This window comes from Carcharhinus amblyrhynchos, chromosome 17 (assembly GCF_965287045.1).
Source record: "Carcharhinus amblyrhynchos chromosome 17, sCarAmb.v2.hapA, whole genome shotgun sequence".
Taxonomy (NCBI): Eukaryota; Metazoa; Chordata; class Chondrichthyes; order Carcharhiniformes; family Carcharhinidae; genus Carcharhinus; species Carcharhinus amblyrhynchos.
Window position 1 is genome coordinate 21,074,494 of NC_137340.1, and position 25,381 is coordinate 21,099,874.

Below are 25,381 nucleotides of genomic sequence, written 5' to 3' on the forward strand. Positions count from 1 at the left end.
ACTAGCTTTCGAGGGGACTGCCTCTTCGTCAGGTGAATGGAGAGTTCTGGCCTCAGACAGAGCATATAAAGCACAGACAGTTTAGAGATTACTGATTAAAATGCGAATCCTTACACCTAACCTGCTGTTCAAGACCTGAAGTGGCTGACAATGTGAGTGGTAGGAGCACTGATCACAGTTTAAAGAGATGTGTATTGTCTCCAGACAGTACAGTAAGTGAGGTTTTGCAAACCCAGGCAAGTCACGGGGGTTACAGATAGTGCGACATGAACCCAAGATCCCTGTTGAGACCGTCCTCATGTGTGCGGAACCCCACAGGATGTCAGTAGTGGGGGATTTAGTGATGCTAATGCCAATAAATATCAAGGAGAGATGGTCTGATTGTCTTTTATTCATGCCACTTGTCAACCCAAGTCTGAGGTCGAGGTTCTGCTGCACGCAGGCATGTTTCAGTATCTGAGAGATTGTAACTTTTACTAAACTCTGTATAATCGGTGAACTTTCCCAAACCTGACCTTATATTGGACACACAGTCATTGATAAAGCAACTGAAAATAGTGGTGTACATACTGAGCTGAGGGACTCCTGCAGCAATGTCCCAGCTGAAATTATTGGTCTCCAACAATTACAAACATCTTCCTTTGTACGAAGTATGAATTCAACCAGTGAAGAATTCTCCCTCTGATTCACTCTGACTACAATTACGGCAGGGCTCTTTGATGCCACATTCAGGTCAGAAACAAAATTGATATCAAGGGCAGTCAGTTATCTTCAATTCACCCTTGGAATTCAGCTCTTTTGTCCATGTCTGGACCAAGGCCATAATGAAGACTGGAACTGGCTGACCCTGGAGGAACTCATACTGAAAATTGATGAGCACGTCATTGTTGAATGAGTGCCATTTGAGAGCGCTTGATAATATCTGCTATCACTTAGCTGATGACCAAGAGTAGACTGATGGGACGATAATTGGCCTAATCGGAATTGTCCAGCTATTTGCAAACAGGGCACTCTATACCTGGGAAAATCTCCACATTCTCAGATAGATGCCAATATTGTAGCTTAAATCCTCATTCAATTTAAAAATATAATTTTACTTCATAGAGATGTGCCTAGCGATGTATAATTCCTGTAAAAAAAAATAAGTTGAAACTGATGCTCAACTAAAGAGTACTGTTGTTTTAACAAGAATTTTAAATCCTACACAAAAAATGAGTTGTAGGCTGCACAGTGGTTAGCACTACTGCCTCACAGCACTAGGGACCCGGGTTCCAGTCCTGGCTTGGATCACTGTCTATATGGAGTTTGCACGTTCTCCCCATGTCTGCATGGGTTTCTTCCGGGTTCTGTGGTTTCCTCCTTCAGTCCAGAGATGTGCGGGTTAGGTTGATTGGCCGTGCTAAATTGTCCCTTAGTGATAGGGGGACTAGCTAAGGTAAATACATGGGGTTATGGTGATAGGGCCTGGGTGGGACTGTGCTCGGCAAAAACTCGATGGGCCAAATGACGACCTTCTGCACTGTATAATTCTATGATTCTTCATTGCAAATTTAACTCCTATAATTATTTTGGACCTGTGTATTTTAGGTACTCCTTTCAGGATGAAGAAGATATGTTCATGGTGGTTGACCTTCTTTTAGGTGGAGACCTTCGCTATCACCTTCAGCAGAATGTCCAGTTTACAGAGGATGCAATGAAGCTTTATATCTGTGAGATGGCCTTGGCCTTAGACTATTTACAGAGCCAACATATAATCCACAGGTAACTGCTGATAAAAATGGCATTGATTTAATTTCATATCCCATTCTGCTTACTCTCTAAAATAAACTTGAGTCCTTTTATATTACAGTATTAGCTGTTTCAGGTATTGAAATAAAAATTGACAGTGAAATAGTAATTATAATTATTATCATTTTATTCTCTGCTTGCTGAATATCTCCAACAAAGGGGTTCTGCACATAGCTTTGACCTAGATCTGTCTTAGCAATATAAATCTCTATTCATATAGCTCCCCATTTGCTTGTGTGGGGTAGATTCTTTTTTAAATTAGATACCTATGTGACCTTTAGTGAATCAATTTTCTGTAAATCAGGCACCACTTCTTAAAATATTAACCAAACATGTCATGATGCACATTGTACAGTGGGATAATTCATTATGGAAATTGAAATTATATAAAATTAGTGTAATGAAGCTTTGTGATGGTCTGAATTGAATGTATGAGAAAGAACACATACTTAGCATTTTCAGTTGACTAATGTGTATCGGCAAAATTCAAGAAATTAAGCAAAATGTCCAAAGCTCATTCAAGGCAAATGGACAACTTAAGTTGTTTAATTTGCATTATAAGGCAATTCAAATCCTTCAGTGGAAAAAGCACAAATTTGAAACATCAAGTGTTAACAGTAGTCTGTAGATGGAACGAGCTTGACATTATCTAGAACTTGCTGTGATTTGTAGAGATTTTTTTGCATTCTAATGAGTAAGTGCAATATTGAGCATGGAAGTAGCAGAATGTGATTGCAAGATACATTCACCTGGGACTTGATTGTTTTCAATTTGATTTGATTTAGTATTGTCACATGTATTAGTATACAGTGAAAAATATTGTTTCTTGCGCATTATACAGACAAAGCTTACTGTTCATAGAGAAGAAGAGAATGCAGAATGTGGTGTTAGATTCATAGCTAGGTTATAGAGAAAGATCAACTTGGTGCAAGATAGCACCATTCAAAAGTCTGATGGCAGCAGGAAAAAAGCCGTTCTTGAGTCAGTTGGTACGTGACCTCAGACTTCTATAACTTTTTCCCGTTAGAGAAAGGTGGAAGAGAGAATGTCCGGGGTTTGCTGAAGTGCATAAAATATTCACTCTGGCCTTATTGGGCTGAATTTCTTCGACAGTTGCCCCCACGAGACCTAAACCTAGGCAGCCAGAGAAGAAAGCCTGAACTTTCCTGCCAATTCCCTGCCATGCTAGGACTCTATCAGAAGGGGAGACTGGCATGTAACACATCCAGTGGGGTAATTCATTATGGAAATTGCAATTATATAAACTTAGTGTAATGAAGCCTCATGACTTGAAATATGTTTACAGTGATGTGTATATGTATGCATGTGAACCTGTTGCTCCGTCAAGCCCTGGTGCTGTGTTTGTATTACAGATAATCCAAAATTAACCAATTCTAGCACACATTAACACAATCCATTGACACAATGGCTTGGGATGGGTGACCCTCTGGCAGCATATGCTTCCAAAAGAATGTTCTATTTATTAGTGATAACGCATTAGCTGAAATTTGGATTAAATGTAGATAAATAAGACAATGAGTGCCAGTGACGTTTCTGAGGTTGCGACAAGGAAGTGGCAAACTGAGCCAAAGACAGTTAATAATAAAGAAAAGTAGACAGTGCAGAACATACTGAACATATTCTTCATTTGTGGATTTATCTTTACTTCTTTTCCAGGGATATCAAGCCTGACAACATTCTTCTCGATGAGCAAGGTTAGAAAACAGATGCTAATTTGCATTTGCAGCCAGCAACATATGCATTTTCCTTACTAATGGCATATTTAATGGATTTATCTCTGTTATGCTATTCAGCTGTCAGTGAATAAAGTAAAGTATGAAAATTGATTTTTTTTTTCCCCTCTGGTCATTACATTGTCTGATGCCTCTGTAATTAAACACGCCCATTCTTTCAGGACATGCGCATCTGACAGATTTCAACATAGCAACAATTATTAAAGATGGAGAAAGAGCAACAGCTCTGGCTGGAACAAAGCCATATATGGGTAAGAGTTATAAGGATTATGTAAATTATGGAATTTTTGCTGATCATCTTTCATGTATGACTTCTGTTTATCAACTCTCCTGTCAGCAGAAATGGATTTTTCCCATCTACTCCATCAAAATGCCTCATAATTTGAAACACTTTTAAAGTGATATGTTTGTGTTAGTACATGAATCAGTTGCTTCGTCAAGTTCCAGTGCTGTGTTTGTGTCAAACTTATTTTCCCTTTTCCAATTATAATCTTTTTTTCTGGGTCCTATCTCTGCATGATTGCCCTGGAGAAAAGGCAAACGGATTAGCAGATCCCAGTTATAGCAGCGGCACAGTGACACAGTGATTAGCTGCTGCCTCATAGCGCCAGGGACCTGGGTTCGATTCCCAGGTTGGGTCACTCACTGTGTGGAGTTTGCATGTTCTCCCCTTGTCTGCATGGGTTTCCTCCGGATGCTCCGGTTTCATCCCACAGTCCGAAAGACATGCTGGTTAGGTTCATTGACCATGCTAAATTCTCTCTTGGTGTACCCGAACAGGCACTGGAGTGTGGTGACTGGGGGGTTTTCACAGAAACTTCATTACAGTGTTAATGTAAGCTTGCTTGTGACACTAATAAATAAATTGAACTCAAATAGGAGAGTAACCAAGAGTGATGTGGCTTTTTTCAGTGTTAGCCTCCACTTAGAATTTCACTCTAGTGATAGTAATATAGCAGTTAAGGAAAGCTGTACCTTTATCATCAAATAATATAGAATAGAAGGAGCCTATTTGGACTGTTGTGCCTGTACCAACTCTTTAAAAGAGCTACCAAGACAGCCTCACACCCCTGCTGCCTGCTTGTATCTCTGATTCGTTTTTTTCCTTCACAAATATATATCCAAATTTCTTTTTAAAGTTATTTTTGAATCAGCTTCTGCTGCCCAGTTCACAAGCTTTCAAAGCATTGCTCCTTCATAACCTGATGATTATCCACTCACCTGATGAAGGAGCAGTATTCCGAAAGCTTGTGATTCCAAATAAACCTGTTGGACTTTAACTTGATGTTGTGAGACTTTTTACTATATTCTTTCTGATCTTTCCTCTGATTCCAGCCCAGCCTAACCTAACCTAACCCAACCCAACCCTGTAACACCCGCTTATCCCCAAGTCTCTGATGCCCTCCACTACCTGGCTTTTGCTTGATACCAGTGGTGCTGTGACCTAGGCACCAATCTTTACCTCCTTTACTTTACAAGTAAGGTTTTAATTCTGCCTTACTGTTCAAAACCAAAATTGAGCCATTTCACTGGCTTCCCTTCAACGTGTTTTTGGTTAAGTGAATTATATGCAGAGGGAATTGTCAGTGGCAGATCAGGAAATAATTTAACTCGATTTGATTTACTCATTTTAACTGGGTTAGCATCTTTGCTGAGATAATGGACTGAGGAATATGCTACTACATTTTGTTACTAATATTGTACATCACGATTTCAGTCTCACAAGCATCAGCTCTTTAAGGCAAGGGGAAGCACAGGGTGGATTAAAAGCAAATGTATTAGTGACAGAGCCATTACCATACTCTTTTGTGACAAAGGAACATATTCTTACTGTCTTTGCAACATCAAAAATGATATTTTCCCCCATATAAATAAATGCCACCCATATTTCACATTTTTATCATATTTAACATAATCGCCAGAATTCTACTGCCCCGTCCACTACGATTTCCAGGAGTGAGGGCGGACCATGCAAAGGCCAGTTGACCCCAGGTGGGATTTTCCAGTCTTGGGATGAGCGAGGCCAGAAAATCACCCTCAAAGGCTCCAAAGCTTCTTCTGTAAATTTGTACATTTCCAAAATTAGTAGTGCACTAAACTAGTGCAAATAACAAGTACTGTTGCAACAAAGTGAAAGAGTTCAAAGCTTCAGAAAATATTTCATTCTGATTAGAATTAAGCAGATAATTGTTGAATGATTTTATTTAACCAGTAGTTAGTTGGCTGGCTGGCATATTCTGCAAAATTGCAGTTCTAGAAGTCTGTCCAGTATATCCTCATGCCTGCCTCATGTTGTTTGCATGCAGTGATATTTGCTATTCAATTAGAAATTTGGATGATAAAGTAAATTGATTCCATTACTCAAATTGATTCCCTTGTTGTTTGTAGCTCCAGAGATCTTTCATTCCTTTGTCAATGGTGGCACTGGATACTCGTTTGAAGTTGATTGGTGGTCACTCGGAGTTACTGCATATGAACTTCTCCGAGGATGGGTACAGTACTTGGCAATTTGTCCACTTTCAATCACTTTCTATTGGTGATACCTGCATTCTACTTTGATGACAATAGTTTCCTTTTCTATTTCTAGAGGCCATATGACATCCATTCCAGTGTTACAGTTGAATCCCTCATTCAGTTATTCAGCACAGTGAGTGTACAGTACTCCTCGACCTGGACAAAGGAAGTGGTTACGTTGCTAAGAAAGGTAAGGTCGGATTGATTAATTCAGGCTCCATAAATTCAATTTTATAACACAACTGTTACATACCTACAGCCCTGGAGAAATCCAGGGTACAGTTCCAAACCAACATATCACACGTTGAAAAGATAAGGGTTCTGGATTTTACACAGACAGACATTGAATAAAGAAGCAATGTTGTCATAGTGATTCTGTACAATACATTAATTAGGATGTTGTTGAAGCATTTGTGGAGAAGTTAGGTGAGCACATGAGTGACATTGGATTAGAGAGAGATGTTGCTAGTGTCTGATGTAGTACTCAGGGAGGAGGCGCGCGTGGAACATAAATGTCAGGAAAGATCAGTTTAGCTGAAAGGACTGTTTCTGGATTGTATACTCGATGTTGTCGTGCTCTCGAAATTTATTTATGGGAACAGTATTAAAGCCATGGAACAGGGTCACCAGAGATTCCTGAGGATGATACCAGCAACCAATGAATGATGAAAGTTACGAGAAATGGTTTGAAAAACATATATTGTTTCACTGGAACAGAGAAGGGTGCAGGGAGTGCTGTGGTTTTATAATAATATAAAGACATAATCACTCAAAAGGTTTGGGTGAACGTTGTGGGTTCATTTATTAAGACTGGACACTAGAGAACAGATACAAAACTTGACATCAGAGCTATGCTGTATTATGCTCACAGGTAAAAGTGAAACTGAGACTGGATTACATGACAAACTCCCCGTCTAGTGATAGCACGATGCTAACACTTAAAGGCATATTACTTTGTAAAGATACTTTCCATCTCTCTCTAAGGAAATATAACTGTTTACAATACATATTTATGTTTAGTTACCATTGCATAAGTGTACAAGATTAGTGAATCTATAAGTCTGTCAAGCAAAAAGGCTAATTGCCAATACACTCATTTCTTATAATGGTAAATTTAGCTGGAGAATTCTTTAATTGCTCGTGGTGATCTGTGGGATTGTCAGTCTTCAATTTTATTCCAGGTTACATTTGAGATCTCGTCCTCAATGGAAAAGGACTGCACGCTTTTTGAGGTGCAGGATTGGATCTGATTTGCCCTCGGCTAAGCCTCACTGTTGTGCCTTTTTGTATAATGATTTTATAGAACCACAACTCTGAACTTTGCCACCTTTCTTAGGACGGAGAAATTGAATCTTGGCAAACACTGGTGTGACCATATCTACATTGTCTATGAAGTTGATTGCGTGAAACATTTCTTCACCACTCTTTGTTTCGATCAGTGGTCTGTTTGGATCAGTGCATGGCTCTTTGTGACCACATCAACCTTTGCTCGAGTGTACTGCAGCTACCAAAGGCCTTTTCTGACAAATGCCTTGAAGAATTGATGGAAAGCTGGGTATTTCCTAGGTGCATGCATCAGGCCACACCTTCCACATGTCTTGTTGGCTTTAGGTGTTCTTGTGAGTGTATCAACCATTGGAGTCTGCGAGGATCATTTCATACTTACATCCATCCTTGAGTAGCTCTTTGATGTTATACATTTTGGGCTTGTCTAGCAATTCTTGCTGGAATGAGAGTGAATGCAATTACCAATTTAACTCTGCTAACTCAGAGTACATCCTCCTTCTCTGCATTGCTGACAAAGTGGTCTCTGGATTCTGTAGGGTGTTGTCAAAATGACTTGAACTCTCGTCAATGAATATAGGTCTTCCAGTGTAGGCCATTCCTTTCGGGGATCCTTTAGCTCTTTGTTATTATTTTTGATGTGTCCAGCTTCTGCAGCCATTCATTCCCAATTGATGGCAAGTTGTTATGGTTTGCTTGTCTGGTTCAGACTTGCCCGAATCAAGAAACCATAGTTTACATAGTACACTGTTAAACACTTGAATTCAAATAATAAGTCGGCTACATCCCAATTCAAACTGTAGAATGTTATGGAAATTCTGACCATATCCCTTTACTGTCCCTTCTCCTATAGTACCCGGGATGAGTGTATTGTAGCTGCTTTTGTCTACTTTTTTCAAAAGCCTGTGATAATCACAATCTTTTCTGGCCTGATGTACATGAGATTTTTTTTTGTTTGGTTTTCTCTCATTCACTATCAATCTGACACACACACTAGCCACTCGCCTTTCCCAACTGAACCTTATTCTGCTGCTCTTGACATGTTGTCCTTCTCATTGAGCTGACAGGCTCTGTGCTACAACATCACCACAAGAGATCCATCTGCTTGCCAGCTCTTTACCTGAGCACTTGCTTGGTGCAGTGTCCTCAAAGTTTTCTCAACAGTCAGTGCACTGAGTTTTTAACTCCAATGCTGCAATTCCATTGTGGTCTGACCAAAACATTGAGAATCTTCTCATGCCAGTTGGCACAACCTAAAGCTATTCACCATGTTGCGCCTGTATTTCAGCTCACTGTCAGGCTGTCTGACCACTGCTGAACACTTATGTTTTTTTTAATTCATTCATGGGCGTCACTGGCTGGCCAGCATTTATTGCTCATCCCTAGTTGCCCTTGAGAAGGTGGTGGTGAGCTGCCTTCTTGAATCGGTGCAGTCCATGTTCTGTGGGTTGACCCACATTGCCATTAGAGTGGGAATTCCAGGATTTTGACCCAGCGACTGCGAAGGAACAGCGTGATATTTCCAAATCAGAATGGTAAGTGGCTTGGAGGGGATCTTGCAGGTGGTCATTGCCTGGCATTTGTATGGTGTGAATGTTACTTGCCACTTGTCAGTTCAAACCTGGATGTTGTCCACATCTTGTTGCTTTTGCTTCAGTAACTGAAGTGTCACAAATAGTGAACACTGTGCAATCATCAGTGACCATCTCCACTTCTGACCTTATGATGGAGGGAAGGTCATTGATGAAGCAGCTGAAGATTGTAGGGTCTAGGACACTATCCCGAGGGACTCCTGCGGAGATGTCCTGGAGCTGAGATGACTGACCCTCCGCAACCACAACCATCTTCCTACGTACCAGGAATGACTCCAACCAGTGGAGAGTTTGCTCCCTGATACCCATTGATTCCAGTTTCGCTAGAACTCCTTGATACCATACTCGGTCAAATGCAGCCTTGATGTCAAGCGCTGCCACTCTTACCTCACCTTTTGGAATTCAAGTCTTTTGTCCATGTTTGAACAAGGCTGTAATGAGGTCAGGTCTCGTGCTATTTAGCACAATCTAAGGCTATTCACCATGTTGTATCTGTAATTAATCTTGCTGTCAGGATGTTTGACCACCGCTGAACACTTTGGTGCCTTTATATCATTATAACAACATTACAATTACTCATAAGGGATTAGGTAAATGTGTGCTTGTTTATTACGACTAGACACATAAGAACAGATATACTTGGGTATAAAGCTTGAAGACATCAGAGCTGTGCTCTGCTCACAGGCAGAGATAAAACTGAGACTGGATCACATGACACACTTCTCTTCCAGTGATGGCACACTGCTATCCCTTCAGTGTATATGACATATACACTGAGATCCAATACAGCCTTTCAAAATTGTAATTCACAAGTTTTGCTTTGCTTTGATTTGATTTATTATTGTCACATGTATTAACATACAATGAAAAGTATTGTTTCTTGCGTGCTAAACAGACAAAGCATACCATTCATAGAGAAGGAAACAAGAGAGTGCAGAATGTAATGTTAGTCATAGTTAGGGTGTAAAGAAAAATCAACGTAATGCAAGATAAGTGCATTCAAAAGTATGACAGCAACAGGGAAGAAGCTGTTTTTGAATCAGTTGGTAAGTGACCTCAGACTTTTACATCTTTTTCCAACGGAAGGAGGTAGAAGAGAGAATGTCCAGGATGTGTGGGGGCCCTTAATTATGCTGGCTGCTTTTCCGAGGCCTTGGGAAGTATAGACAGAGTCACTGGATGGGGGGCTGGTTTGTGTGATGGATTGGGCTACATTCATGACCTTTTGTAGTTTCTTGTGGTCTTGGGTAGAGCAGGAGCCATACCAAGTTGTAATACAGTCAGAAAGAATGCTATCTACGGTGCATCTGCACATATGCCAAATTTCCTTAGACATCTGAGAAAGTAGAGGCATTGGTGGGCTTTCTTAACTATAGCGTCAGCATGGGGGACCAGGACAGGTTTGTTTGGTCACAAGACCATACACATGAGATTGCTATTGGAATAATGAAGAAGGAACTTAGAGTTAGCAATTCATCACTGAGCATCGAGCTGCTGAATGGAAGCAAGTCTGAAAGTAAACATGCAGCTGGAGGGAATGGATAGGTATAGGCACTTTGGTTTGCTGCAGAGTATTCTTCATGTCAGCAAATTGGCCAGAACTAGGAAATGTCCTGAAGTGCAGAGGCATGGGCTGAACTTAGATTTATGCTGGATGATGATAAAACGTATGCAATGCTACATCGTCTCTGAAATTAAAAAATTAGGATTTTTATTGCAGTGTCAGTTGGCATGGAGAAGGCATAAGCCACATTGCATTGGTTGGAAGATAGGACAAAGGATCACGTTCATAAACTTTTAGTAAGTCATTTAACATGTCAGTTAATGATTGTTTGCTTTGAGGAACATGCTGAGATAATAGGAGGAATGTGGCATGTAGGTTAAAGAGAAAACTATTTTGTTGCAGTGATTGGACACATCTATGACTGAGATGACTGGAGTCACCAATCACTAAGCATAATGCTCAATGCTGTTACAGCACTCATTTCAATAACAACAATATTTATCGTGAAGAAGGAATGTTGCATTTTTGTATGATTTTCATTTATTAATCTTAAAATGGGAAAGAAATTTAGGGGCATTCGATAGTCAATACAGAATAGTCTTTCATACTTAAGCCACACGAGTGTCATCTTGATACTGATGTAATTTAGTGAGAAGCTCCTTTTTTGTGATAGTGACAGCAACACTCCTTAATATAGCACACTTTACATCATTCACTTCAGTGTAAGTAGTTAGAAGAGTCATTTATTATCCCATTTATTTTGGTAACATGTTAAGTTAAGTATAGAGCAAAGGATGCTGCAAGCACATTGATTATTATTACAAGCTAGTAATAACTGCTAAATGTGCCTTTTGTATGGTAAGTGCTGATAGTATAATCCAAACCTTCCTAGGCTATCTACTGTACTATTGAAAAAAAAAATTTTTTCATTGTGTTTTGGTATTATTAGCTTAATTTATATCAGCACAAATATGTGAAGAATCACCCAGATTCAAAAAATATTTCATACAATCACAGTTTTCTTACTGGACCAGTAGTCCCCAGAACTGGGCTTCATGATCAAGTGATCTTGTATGATTCAATCAGATTGCATCTTATTCTTCTAAGCTCCAGCAGATATGAGCCTAGCCTGTCCAACCTTTCCTCATTAAACAACCAATCCGATCCAAGTATTAGTCTGGTAAACCTTCTCTGAACTGCTTCAAATGCGTTTACATCCTTACTTAAATAAGGTGACCAATATTGTACACAGTACTCTAGATGTAGGGTGGGATTTTCCATCCATGCTCACACCAAAACTGGAAAATCCCATCTGAGATCAAAGGACCATGCATGGTCCGCCCCTCCACCACTGTGATTCCCCGTGGCAGGCAGGATGGTAAAATTCCCATGTGGTGTCACTAGTTCCCTTTGTAACTGAAGCATAATCTCCCTACTTTATTCAATTCCCCTCGCAATAAGTGATAACGTTCTGCTGGTTTTCCTAATTATTTGCTGTACCCACCTTTTGTGATTTATGCACTAAGCCACCCTTTATATCTCCAGAGCTCTGTAATATCTCACCATTGAGATCATGGGTGGAATTCTCCGGCCACGCTCGCCCCAAAATCAGAGAATCCTGCCCGAGGTCAATGGACCTTTGTAGATCTCTCGCTCCCTGATCCCTGTGACGGATGGAATGGGTTCTTCATGCTAAAATGGACAATTTTGCATTTTCCTAAATTATACTTCATTTGCCAGATCTTTGCCCCACCTACTTAACCTATCTATTTCTTTTTGTAGCCACCTTATGTCCTCTTCACGACTTACTTTCTGACTTATTTCGGGTCATCTGCAAATTTGCCAACCATCCAAACCATCCCTTCATCTAAGTCAGTCATATAAATTGTAAACAGTTGAGGTCCCAGCACTGATCCCTGTGGGACATCACTTGTTACAAGAAAAAGTAGGCATTTTATAAGTACTCTCTGTTTCCTGTTACCCATCTAATCTTCTATCCATGCCAATATATCCATGCCAATATGTTACCGCCTGCACCATGCGCCTTTAGTTTGCATGATAATCTTTGATGTGGCACTTCATCAAATGTCTTTTGGAAATCTAAGTACAGTACATTCACTCCTTTATCCATACCACATGTGGCAGGTGGACGGGACAGGAAAAGTCTATGCTTAGATTTGGAAATTTGGAAGAGAATTAACAAGGAAGAGGAACTTAGGGAGAGTATAGGCAAAGATGGCAGCGGGCACTGCTGCTGAATTCAAGCATCGAGAGTGGGGAATTCCAAAAGACCAAACATCGGAAAGCTTCAGGGCATGGCCTAGCACATAATGATGGAGCAATCCATAGGCTGCATAGGACAATTTCCAGGGAAGGAATTGTAAACAACATTGGATAACTGGATAACAGTGCTGTCAACACCTGTTTTAGCCTGGAATGAAACCTAGCAATAGAAGAAGTACATTTTAACCAATGGTCCCAACGACCTGGGGAGTCACGACTTATTTCTTACTGATCTCTTGTGGATACAGAGCACTGAAGATGAGCTAATCAGTGGCATAGTGGCACAGTGGTTAGCACTGCTGCATCACAGCGTTATTGGTCCAGTTCAGTTCCGGCTTTGGGTCACTGTCTATGTTGAGTTTGCACCTTCTCCCCGTGTCTGTGTGGGTTTCCTCCAGATGCTCCAGTTTGCTCCCACATTCCAAAGATTTTGAGTTAGAAGATTGTTAAACACAGGAATGATACTGTATGGGGTTTAGAATTGGATAGGACACAATTAATGAGGTTTGAATGTGAAAATTGGCAGGGGGGTGAAGTAAGTATAGTTTAAGGGATAACAGAATTGAAATGATCACATAGGCCATTGATAATGATATCTTGCTAACATCAACCAGTCATGTGTTAGACTCGAGAGAGAGAATAGGTTTAAACAGCATGCTCTGGAGCTATGTGCCCACTCTGTAACCTGTTTAGATGCAGTACCAGTAAATAAGTGTTAAGGAAGTACCAGAGTATGACTACACTCTGTCCAGTAACCTTGAACTGTTCCCAAGAGTCCACAAATCAGTGGAACTGTCCAAAATATGGTGGCAGTAATGGAGACATGGATGTTGCTATCAATAGAACCACAGCCAAAGAATGAAGAAAAACTTGGTGGTTGCTCACATTTACAACTGAACAGAAGGAGGAGACAAACTGGACAGAGATAATGACTGACTGTACCCGGTGAGCAGTCCCTACTCTGACCGTCTCGATGGTCTGCAGAGAGGATAGAGTCGGAAGTAATTGGAGTGCCATTTCCTTCGATATCGAGCAGCATCGGGCTTTCATCCGAAAGAACAAAAGCATCAAATCAGTTCCTTCCTTTTGAAGCTTGCAGGTCCTGCAGCAGACAACGTTCTTCAGAGGCAGGGATGGAGTCATTCACTGCAGACTCATTCACTGAACACTGGGACTGTTCTCAGTGCTGTCAACACCTATTTTAGCCTAGAATGAAACCTAGCAATAGAACAAGTACATTTTAACCAATGGTCCCAACGACCTAGGGAGTCACTTGACTTATTTCTCACTGATCTCTTGTGGATACATGGCACTGAAGATGAGTTAATTGGTGGCACAGTGGTTAGCACTGCTGCATCACAGCGTTATGGACCCAGTTCAGTTCCAGCCTTGGGTCACTGTCTATGTGGAGTTTGCACCTTCTCCCTGTGTCTGTGTGGATTTCCTCCAGGTGCTCTAGTTTGCTCCCATACTCCAAAGATATGGAGGGTAGGTTAATTGGCCATGCTAAATTGCCCCTTTGTATCAGGGGGACTAGCAGTGTAATCTACGATCACACAGTAATGGAATTTAGCTGAATATTTACCCAGGAAAAGATAGAACTCTTGGTTAACTACAAAATAGATCTCCCACCCCAATCGTTCATACTCATTTTCTCCCCCACCACCCATGCCCCAACTACACTCCTGGAACATTGTCTATTCCACCTGACCACAACCCAATCTGAATACTCCCCCTGACTACACCTCCTGACCTTACCTGACTATCCCACCTCCAAACTTGTAATAATATTACAAGTTTATTTCCTTTGTAACAAGCAGTGTGTGCAATATTCTGCAACAATATTTCAGCAAATCGAAATTTTGCAATGCAAATAAGACATTTCTGACAGAGAACAATAGACTACAAGTCACATATATTAACTGTTCAATGTGCGGTCCAAGGTGAGACAGCAAAAGGATTAGAGATCAGTAAAATGCAACTCCATATGCAAAAGCATGATCACAGAGCTTTTAAAAATGTACTCTTTCATGAGATGTGAATGACGCTGGCTAGGCCCACAGTTGGGGGTCGGGGACAATATGGTGCCCCCGGACATGGGTACCCTTGCTGTGCCAACCTGTGTCCCCTTCTGGTCAATCTGAAATGCCACTCAGAAGGTGGTGGTGAGTCGCTTTCTTGAACCTGCTGATCATCATGAGTTGTGCAGCGTGAGTAGCAATAACCAGAGTCAAATTTATGAGACATTGCTGGTTTTCACAGATGTCTCTATTGTGACTTTTTAATGCAACTTTAACAGAGAAGGAAGGTGGAAAATGAAACACTGTTTTGTGTGATTGCAGGAGAGTGATTTGTTTTTAAATTTTACCTTCAGAAATGTTTTAATTGCACCACATTTTTTCAAGTGCACTGCAAATCTGTTTATTATTAGAAAAGGGATTTTTGAATCAACAGGGACTTTCTCTTTAAAATTCAGAATGTTAATCTATTTGAAGGATTTTAGTTAAAGTTTTAATTCCTAGAGAATTGGTCTGATCCCAGCTGTATCTCTTTTTTGTTAGCAGTAGAAAACTGGGCCATTCTTTCCCAACAGTGATAACTCCATTTCAACATTCTAATTACTTCTTAACTATTTTTAAAATTGTGGCGTGTAATTATAAATCATGTAGATTTAGTTTAATCAACAGAGAGAGAATAATGTCATCATTCTAAGCCTCCTGTGGATCTGATTTGTACTCCGTAATGATAACGAACAAAGATAAAATGAATTTAAACACAAATGTATCACTTAACAAATTTGCAAACCCAGTGCGGAGTCTTGTGTGCCATGAAAGCAGATTTTTTTTTTGGATGTACACTGCTCTCAATCAGTTTTTCACTCTTCAATTTTGATGAGTGAAATATTTTGCGGGGGTGGTGGGATGGTGATACTCTCAAACTCTGGATGTCTATTAACAAGAGGTAACACTTCATGTTGGAACCATAGTCATTGAACAAGTGCTAAAATATTTGAAATGCAGTCTATTCATATTCCTGTCTGGCTGATAAGTCATCCTAACTTGTAAGCTTCACATTGAAAATGCTTCTGAAGACTACCAACTACTGCCATTGTATAATCGTGATGTATCATTGGAAAACAGTTATATCAAATATCTAATCTGTATATATCTATCATCTAGATTTTTTTTATTCATCCATTGGCCATGGGTGTCAATGGCTGCCCTTGAACTGAGTGGCTTGCTAGGCCATTTCAGAAAGCATTTAACCATCATCCACATTGTTGCGGACCTGGAGTGAAATGTAGGCCAGACCAGATGAGGATGGCAGATTTCTTTTCCTAAAGGACATTCATGAACCAGATGGGTTTTTACAAAAATGGATCATGGTCATCACTAGACTTTTAATTCCAGATTTTTATTGGATTCAAATTTGACCATCTGCAGTGCTGGGATTTGAACCCAGATTCCCAGAGCATTACTCTGGGTGCCCCCCAGATGGGCCTAGTGTGAAAATATCACTGCAGCATCACTTCATTCAGGCAATGCCATTACAACTCCAGAGTCAAATTCCAATAAATGCCAGAATGAACCAACGACTGTCTCACATTGTTTAAGCTTAGCACAGATAAGAACATAGCTCCAATCTTAGTTGACTTGATTTAATGCTGATAGTATGTTGAATACTTCCATTCTAAAGCATGTTCAGTCCTGAAGCTAGAGCACTGAGAAAAGTCATTAATATAGTCTTTTGTTCCAGCATGTTATGAAATTTCAGTCAATACTTGATATTTGTAAAACATCACAGAGGGTACAAAAAACGTGAATGCATGAAGATCACCTGAGTAAGTCCTAAGGGCAGGACTTACTCAGTTAATGGTAGGGTGTTGGGGAGAGTTGTAGAACAAAGAGATCTTGGGGTACAAGTTCATAGCTCCTTGAAAGTGGAGTCACAGGTGGACAGAGTGGTGAAGAAGGCATTTGACATGCTTGGTTTCATCGGTCAGAACATTGAATACAGGACCTGGAACGTCTTGTTGAAGTTGATCAAGACATTGGTAAGCCACGCTTGGAATACTGTGCAATTCTGATCACTCTGTTATAGAAAGGATATTATTAAACTAGAAAGAGTGCAGAAAAGATTTTTTAGGATGCTGCCAGGACTTAATGGATAGAGTTATGAGGCTGGATAGACTGGGGCATTTTTCTCTGGAGCATAGGAGGCTGAGGGGTGATCTTATAGAGGTCTATAAAATAATGAGGGGCACAGATCAGCTGAACAGTCAATATCTTTTCCCAAAGGTAGGGGAATCTAAAACCAGAGGGCATAGGTTTAAGTGAGAGGGGAGAGATACAGAAGTGTCCAAGTGGCAATTCTTTGACACAGAGGGTGGTGAGTGTCTGGAACAAGCTGCCAGAGATAGTAGTCAAGATGGGTACAATTCTGTCTTTTAACAAGCATTTAGATAATTACATGGGTACGATGAGTATAGAGGGCCAGATGCAGACCTATTTGGGATTAGCTTAGGGGTTTTAAAAAAGAAAGGGTGGCATGGACAAGTTGGGCCTGTTTCCGTGCTGTAAACCTCTATGATTCTATGACTCTATGATTTGTCTTGTGGATAGAATTATCTCCCACCATCTCAAGAGGGAACAAAAGAAACCTTGCAGACTGATGTAGACTCAATGCCATTTCCTGAAGTAATTCAAAAGGTTAACTTCAATTCAATGGCTCATTCAGATACCAAGACACTGGCTGCTCCAACACTCAAGATTCAAAAATCATCCCAGAGGATGCATAGTTGGCTGGCCACATGCCTCATTTGCAAAAAGGCTCTGGAGTTGTCAGGGGTGACATGGTAAGACAGCCCTATTTGTTGCCTGTTTTTATAATAATAAGAAGCTGACCTGCAGACAGATTCTGCTGAAAGCCGCTGACCAGCAGCAAGAAGTCCAAGCGTAATTCCTCTTGAAGGTGGGAGATTCCTAACAAGGAGAAGGACTACGCTCCCCCCCCCCACCCCCCACCGCCACCCCCCCCATCTCTTCCAACTACAAGTTCACTGGGAAACAACTTCCTGAAAACTCGAGTGTAAGAGTTTTTGCAACTTACTGGAAATCCTGTGCTCTACAAGACTATGAGTTCAGCTAAAACATTAACACAACTAAGAAACCACAGGGCTGCAAAGAAAAACGCTGGTGATGAATTGTAATCGTGTTATCTTTTCACTTATCTCATAGAGTCATAGGGCCACCAGTGCAGAAAGAGGCCATTTGGCCCATTAAGCTTGCACTGATAACAATCCCACTGAGGCCCTATCCTCGTAACCACACGTATTTACCCTGTTAATCCTCCTGACACTAAGGGGCAAATTAGGATGGCCAGTTAACCTCATCTGTGCATCGTTGGACCATGAGAGGAAACCAGAGCACCCAAAGGAAACCCACGCAGATGCTGAGAGAAAGTTCAAACTCCAAACAAGACAATGTACCCAAGCTTCCCTAGAGCCCCAGTGGTCAGCACCGTGTGCCCACCCCTCTCCTGGGCCCAGCTGTGTGTAAGAAAACAAACACTCCTCACATAAAATACACACGGGCAATAAGAAAATGCACAATTCAGCCCATGACAAAGAAGAAAAACTATCATGCCACATGTGAAGGTGTCATCTGCATGGAGCAGCTCACTGTAATACAGTAAAAACCAGCCGGACAGAAAGAAATCATATGGGCCTAGGGCAGTTATGTAGAGTTAGACCACAAATCAGCCGTGATCTTATTGAACGGCAGAGTGGGTTTGAGGGGCTAAATGCGTACTCCTGTTCCTGTGTTCCTAGCTCACCTTCTGCATATTAAGCATTTTGCTTTTAAAATTAGTATGTTTTGATGATATAAACTGACCGTATAACCAAGAGGCACAGGCACATTCCTTACAGCTAATTCATGATGCAGATTATGCATAGCTCAGCAACCACCTTGTCATGGATGAACCATCTGGTCAAGACAGCAATCCTAATTCTAAGGGGAGGACCCACCATGGTTAAGTAAAAAAATTAAAGATAGCCTCAAACTTAAAGGAAAAGCATATAATGGTGCAAAGATGGATGACATATTAGAAGATTGGAAAGAACATAAATAACAGTGTTGAGAATTAATAAGGAAGGGAAAAAGTATGAGAGAAAATTTCCTAGAAAGATAAAGATGGACAATAAATGTTTCTACAGCTATTAAAATGAATATTGGTCTGGAAAATAGATAACAGATGAATTAAACAGGTATTTTGCATTAGTCTTCACTAAAGTGGATACAAGTAACATCCCAGAAATGGCTGCAAATCAGGAACTGGAAGGGAGGGAGGAACTCAGGAAAATTACAATCACCAGGAAAATGGAACTTAGCAAATTGTTGGGGTTGTGGGCCAACAAACCCCTGGGTTCTGATGGATTTCATCCTAGGATCTGAACAGAAGCGGCTAGTAAAATATTTGATAAGTTTTAATTTTCTAAAATTCCTTGTATTTGAAAAATAGCAAATGTAACTTTATTCAAAAAAGGAGGGGTGAAGGGTTAACAAGGGTAGGCAGGAAGTTAGTCAGATCAGCTGATCTTATCGAATAGTGAAGCAGCCTCCAAGGACTGAGTGGCCCACTTCTGCTCCTAGTTCATATATTCGTACCTCTTGAGTAATCAACGCATAATTTTTTATATAAAATTAAATAAAGGGTCAGTGAACCACACATTTTCCCTTAGAGTCATGTGCGAATCATGGTTGTGTGTGTGAATCATCATTGTGTTTTATCTGATGCATGTAAAATAAAGAGATTTGATTATAATGAAGTGTGTAACCTAATCCAGGACCGAGCATCTTCTAGTTTTATTTGAAGGACAGTTACAACAAAGCAAGGACATCTGGAGATAACAATTTCTTGTTTCTGAGCTCCCATCTCATTACTAAACAGAAGCAGTTTCGTTTCTCTTCAAGCCAGTGATGCTGATAGTGTCATCCACTTTTTCACAAATCATTCAACTCTCCTATCTTTCATTAACTGATGTCTCCTGTGGTTCCATTCATCAACATAATTATAGCTGGACATCGTAAAGCCACAACATTCTTGAAAAAGTGATATCCAGGCACAATGGGAGTTAAATTGTTTGAAATTGCCAGTGTTACATTAGGAATGAACACACACTAAAGTACTCATCTCAAATTTCTTCTATTAAAGCTAGGAAATCAAAAAACTGCTGGAAATACTAAACAGACCATGCAGCATCTGTGAAGGGAAACAAGGTTAACACATCAGGTGGCGATTACCTTTCACGTGTTCTAATTAAAGGGCACCTAGAACTAAAACGTTCACTTCTGTTTCTCCCCACAGAGGCTGCCTGACCTGCTGAGTATTTCCGGCATGTTTGTTTTTATTTCAGATTTCGCATTTCTACAGAATTTTGTTTTTGTAGTATTAGTTTTATTAAAGTCTTTAATTGCTGTTGTCATTTATAGATGGGAAGGCAGGTAGTGAGGATGACACCAAGATTGGACAGAGGGATATGGACAGGTTAAGTGAGAAGGCAGAAACTTAGCAGATGGAATATAATGCAGAAAAATATGAAGGTATGCACTTGGTAGGAACAACAAAGGAGCGGAATGTTATTTCAATGGAGAAAAACTGCAGAAAGCTGCGGGTTAGAGAGATTAAACCACAAAAACAAGCATGTATGTTCAGCAGGTAATAGGGAAAGCAAATGGAATGTTGGCCTTTATTTCAAAGCGATTGGAATATTAAAAATAGGGAATTACTAAAACTATACAAGGCACTAATTAGACCACACCAGGAATACTGTGAACAGTTTTGATCCCCTTATTTAAGATATACTGGCATTGGAGGCAGTCCAGAATAGGTTCACTCGGTGAATTCTGGGTATGGAGGGATTTTCTTATGAGGCACAGCTGAGTAGATTGGGACTGTATTCATTGGACTTTAGAAGAATGAAAGGCAACCTTATTGAGACATATAGAATTCTCAAGGGGCTTGATAAGGTAGATGCTGAAGGGTTGTTTTCCCCTTGTGAGAGTCTAAGACCAGAGGAAATAACCTCAGAGTAAGGGGTTGTCATTTAAGACAGAGATTAGGCAGAATTTCTTCTCACAATGTGTGAATCTGTGGAGTTCTTTACGGCAGAGAGCTGTGGAGAATAGGTGTTTAGGTATGTTTAAGGCTGAGATAGATTTTTAATTAGTAAAGGAATCAAGACTTATGGTGATAAATGGAGTTGAGGATTATCATATCAGATCAGTCATGATATTGAATGACAAAGCAGATTTGATGGGCCGGATTGTCTGTTTCTGCTCCAATGGTCTTGTGGTCTTAGAGTCTACATCAAGATCATTTGGGTATTGTCATCTACAAAGTTAGAGTACCCTACCTGGTTTGGTTACCAGGTCTCTCAAAGTCATTGGAAGAAATTATGTCCAGATGTATCACATGATCAATTTGCAGGCACAACTCAAAGCAACCACTGAGATCATTGTCTTTCCCTTCAAGATCATGGGAATGTCTAGGAATGCATTATTTGAACGTAAAGGCAAACTGGTCATAATGGTTGTAATAGGTGGATTGAAATTACATGTCAAAAGAAGCAGTGATGACATTGAAATACATTTTTCCAGCTCATGGGATCTCAGAGATTTGATAGCAGATAACCGTCCATAATTCACAATTATAGTGTTTCAAAGATTTACAGAATTAATTTGATTTGTTCACACAACAAATTCATTGAGTTTTCCTCAAGCTCATGGAGAAGCTGAGAGAGGTGTCAGAACAATGAACAGCACATTTATTGAAAAGAAAACTGAGGATTTTCAGCCAGTGTTTTTGAGGTATAGATCCTCACACTTGCAGAATGGATTGATACCAAGGAAGTCCTTTATGGAAGTAGGTTTTTTTTTAACTCATTTGCGGCTGGCCAGCATGTATTGTCCATCCTGAGTTGCCCTTGAAGGGAAATTAAGAGTTAACCACATTGCTGTGGCTCTGGAATCACATGTAGGCCAGACCAACTAAGATTGGCAGATTTCCTTCCCTAAAGAACATTAACGAACCAGATGAGTTTTTCCAACTGGTGGCAGTGGTTTCATGGTCATCAGTAGATTCTTAATTCTAAATCATTTTTAACTGAATTCAAATTCCACCATCTGTGGGTAAGATTCCTACCCACATCTCAGTGACATAAACTTAGAGAAAGTATGAGAAAGAGTGGAAACTTACCAAAGATTAGATATTCAATGGGGAGAACAGATTTGGATCACAGGTCAATCTAGTTTTGGAAAAACAGTGGAGAAATCACCACACCTGAGATTTTACTTTGTCCAGATGGAACAGGGCACAGTAAGAAAAGAAGAGCTTTGATTGCAGTTGAGCAATGGGGTGAAAATCAGAGATCACGATCATCGGAAATGAAAGAAGATTCTGAAGCAGATGACCCTGAACAGTCTGAACTCTGTTGAACAACCCCCGGAGAATGAGAATGTCTTGCACCGTACAAAGGAGAAGAGAATGAGGTGTCATAGACTCGTGACGATACCGCAATGCTTTTCGGTATAAGAGACGGTGAGAATCTCTAAAAACTGGAGGAAGGAGAGAGAAGAGGAAAGAGGAGGAGAACTTGGAGGGAGAAAGAAACACAACATTTATTTAGGAGAACAAAAAAGCACTCAGACTTTAAAACACTAAAATGCTCGAAATGACTATGAGACTAAAACATTGAGTTTCCAGGGATATCAGAGAATGCTAAAGTTGGGGAAGATGGAGTATAATGTACAATGTTAGACTATGTTCCCCAGTCCAAAATGTGCTGGAGTCTTGCATTGGCCATACTAAATTCTCCCTCAGTGTACTCGAATACATGCTTCAGTGTGGATTTTTCGCAATAACTTCATTGCAGTGTTAATGTAAGCCTACTTGTGACACTGATAAATAAACTTTAAGAAAAAAAACAAGGGTTAACTCTAATAGCCTCTGACATAAAAAACTAAGTGACGTTTACTCATGATTTGAGAACTAGGAGAAAGCAGCATGAAAAGAAGCTTGCATAAGGAAGTGTTCGCCTAACTAGTTAGAGTAATGTTAAGACTGTTTGTAGCTGGCAGTCTTTAAAGATTATTGAAACAACTCAACTCAACAACACAATGATACACCGTCAGACATCACTCTCTGCCTCACATTCGCTATCTGCTCCCACCACCAGCACCTCAATTGTCATCTGCTCTCTCCCCATTCCTGATCTGATCATTGTAGATGATCCCTTGACAACTATCGTCACTAACAGCCTGACATCGCTAACCCCTACCAACCCACAAGGCCAACCACTATCAATTCCCTTCTAGCAGTGTCAGACAACCCAATTCTAACCACTACTCACCCCCACCCCAACCTCCGCACACCACCCCCCCCCCACCTCACATGCCCCATGCCACCATGGACCCCCTTCTTCTTATTGTCATCTGCTTCACCTCACCACCATCAGACCTACCTGAATGCCTTCGAGCTTATGGTTTTCAGTGAGCCAGAGGAAGAACCAATTTAAAGGAACCCTGTAGTTTACTGTGGAACATTCTGGAAACTTGCTTTTCATGGTTTCCTCACCTCCTGTCCCCCTCCCTGTGTCGTACTCACCTGCAGGTTAAAGTCGAGGCCTTAGCTTTCAGAATCAAATATTGGGAAAACAGACTAATTAACAAATTAAAGCTTGTTGTCCAACTTGCGTAAAGCAGTGGTGACGCTCGTAAACGTGATGCATATTTACAAATTGCAACTCTTCCCTATTCATGTAAGTAGTGATACTGTCACACTGTTACAGCAAGTAGGGCATCTGTCACTTGCTTGTAATCTGTAGACAGCTGTTTAGCCCATGTTGTCCCCAGTGATAGCCTGGAACAAGCTTAATGTATCAAAGTTGAAACTGCTGTGATATTTACAGCTACTGGCAGCGCTATGCTTGAGGAGGATCCTGCAGATCAGTATGGAACATGTGGTACGAAGATGTTACATCAAATCCCTACAGTGCAGAAGGAGGCCATTCAGCCCATTGAGTCTGCACTGACCACAATCCCACCTAGGCCCTATTCCTATAACTCCACGCTTTCACCCCGCTAATCCCCTGACACTGTGGTCAATATAGCATAGCCAATCAGCCTAACCCGCACATCTTTGGAGTGTGGGAGGAAATTGGAGCATCTGGAGGAAACCCACGCAGACACGGGGAGAATTTGCAAACGCCACACAAACAGTCGTTCAAGGCTGGAATTGAACCTGTGTCCCTGGCACTGTGAGGCAGCAGTGCTAACCACTATGCCATTGCATCACCCATTACTGTTTCTTGTAAATTGAACTTCTGCTGGCTCTGCTTTTCTGATAATGGAAATACATACACCACTGTCTTTGGATTATGGTGCATGACTATTGGTGGGGGAGTGTTTCTGGTGAAGCTTAAATTATCTGATATGACTTCACTTATTATCCTCCTCTTTTATCAAGAAGCACAGATGTGGGGATACCCATGAGAATACCCCTGGGAGTGTGATCACGTTGTCTGTACCTTTTATGACTTGATTACCAGTAAAGACTCGCATTCTAACCATTATCTTGTGAATTGAGTTTGTGTCTATATATGCCTGTTTGTGAACACAACTCCTCACTCACCTGAAGAAGGAGTGAGCCTCTGAAAGCTCGTGCTACCAAATAAACCTGTTGGACTTTAACCTGGTGTTGTGAGACTTCTTACTGTGCCTACCCCAGTCCAACGCTGGCATCTCCATGTCACAGTATGATTACATCCAGCTGCCATCAAAGGTTTCTGAACTTAGGAAATGGCTGGAAAATTTGAAAAAATTGCTTTCATAACCTTGGCTCTTGGGATGAAGACATCTCGGTCCCTGGCATCATCCCTGGTGTGTCGATGGCTTAGCATTAAACAAGCATGGGGGTCTAAAAAACAGTAATGGAGCATTATATAAACTATTACCTGTTAGGGGGAGGTGGTTCTTGCAACAAACAACCTTCACCCCATGCACCCCCCCCCACCCCTCACACCACAAACACGCGCGCACACACATTTCCCCATCCAATACATATAGGCCGGAATTCTACAGTCCTGCCGGCCACATATACCCACCTGTGCGTTCCCCACCGGTGTGTGATGCTGTCAATGGGAATTCCCATTGTTGGCAGAGGGACCAAAAGAATCCCACTGCTAGCAAACAACGCGCCATCTCCTGCCGGCGGGAAACACACGGCTAGGAGGCCAGAGAATCTTGCCCATATTGTCGAAAGTGGCAGAGATCAAGCACGAGACACCTTCCGCACCTTATGCTGAAAAATTGATTGTTACCAATCAAAAATTTGAAACTATTATATTCACTGTTATTATTGGAATTCATCCACCTCAGTAAAATATTTCTGTATGTATTCCAATTCCTTTTTTTCACGTGTGGCTTTTGAAAGCATTACAGTTTAGCTGGAAGCTGGCTCTTTTAATTTGCATAAAAATTTAAAACACTCTTAGAAATAATCATAGGATCATAAAACCCAGAAGAAGGCCATCTGGCCCATCGAGTCTGCACATACCACAATCCCACCCAGGCCCTATCCCCATAACCCCAAGCGTTTACTCT

At 40.8% G+C, this 25,381-nt stretch overlaps 1 protein-coding gene across 3 annotated transcripts in view; it reads left to right on the plus strand.

Moving 5' to 3' along the window:
* stk32c (serine/threonine kinase 32C) overlaps positions 1–25,381 on the plus strand; it is a 320,164-nt gene that overhangs the window by 263,634 nt on the left and 31,149 nt on the right. For all 3 annotated transcript variants that reach the window (XM_080205598.1, XM_080205599.1, XM_080205600.1), the window contains exons 4-8: positions 1,588–1,761; positions 3,466–3,503; positions 3,704–3,793; positions 5,931–6,034; positions 6,130–6,246. In XM_080205598.1, the coding sequence (XP_080061724.1) occupies positions 1,588–1,761; positions 3,466–3,503; positions 3,704–3,793; positions 5,931–6,034; positions 6,130–6,246 (523 nt within the window). The remainder of the gene's footprint in view (positions 1–1,587; positions 1,762–3,465; positions 3,504–3,703; positions 3,794–5,930; positions 6,035–6,129; positions 6,247–25,381) is intronic.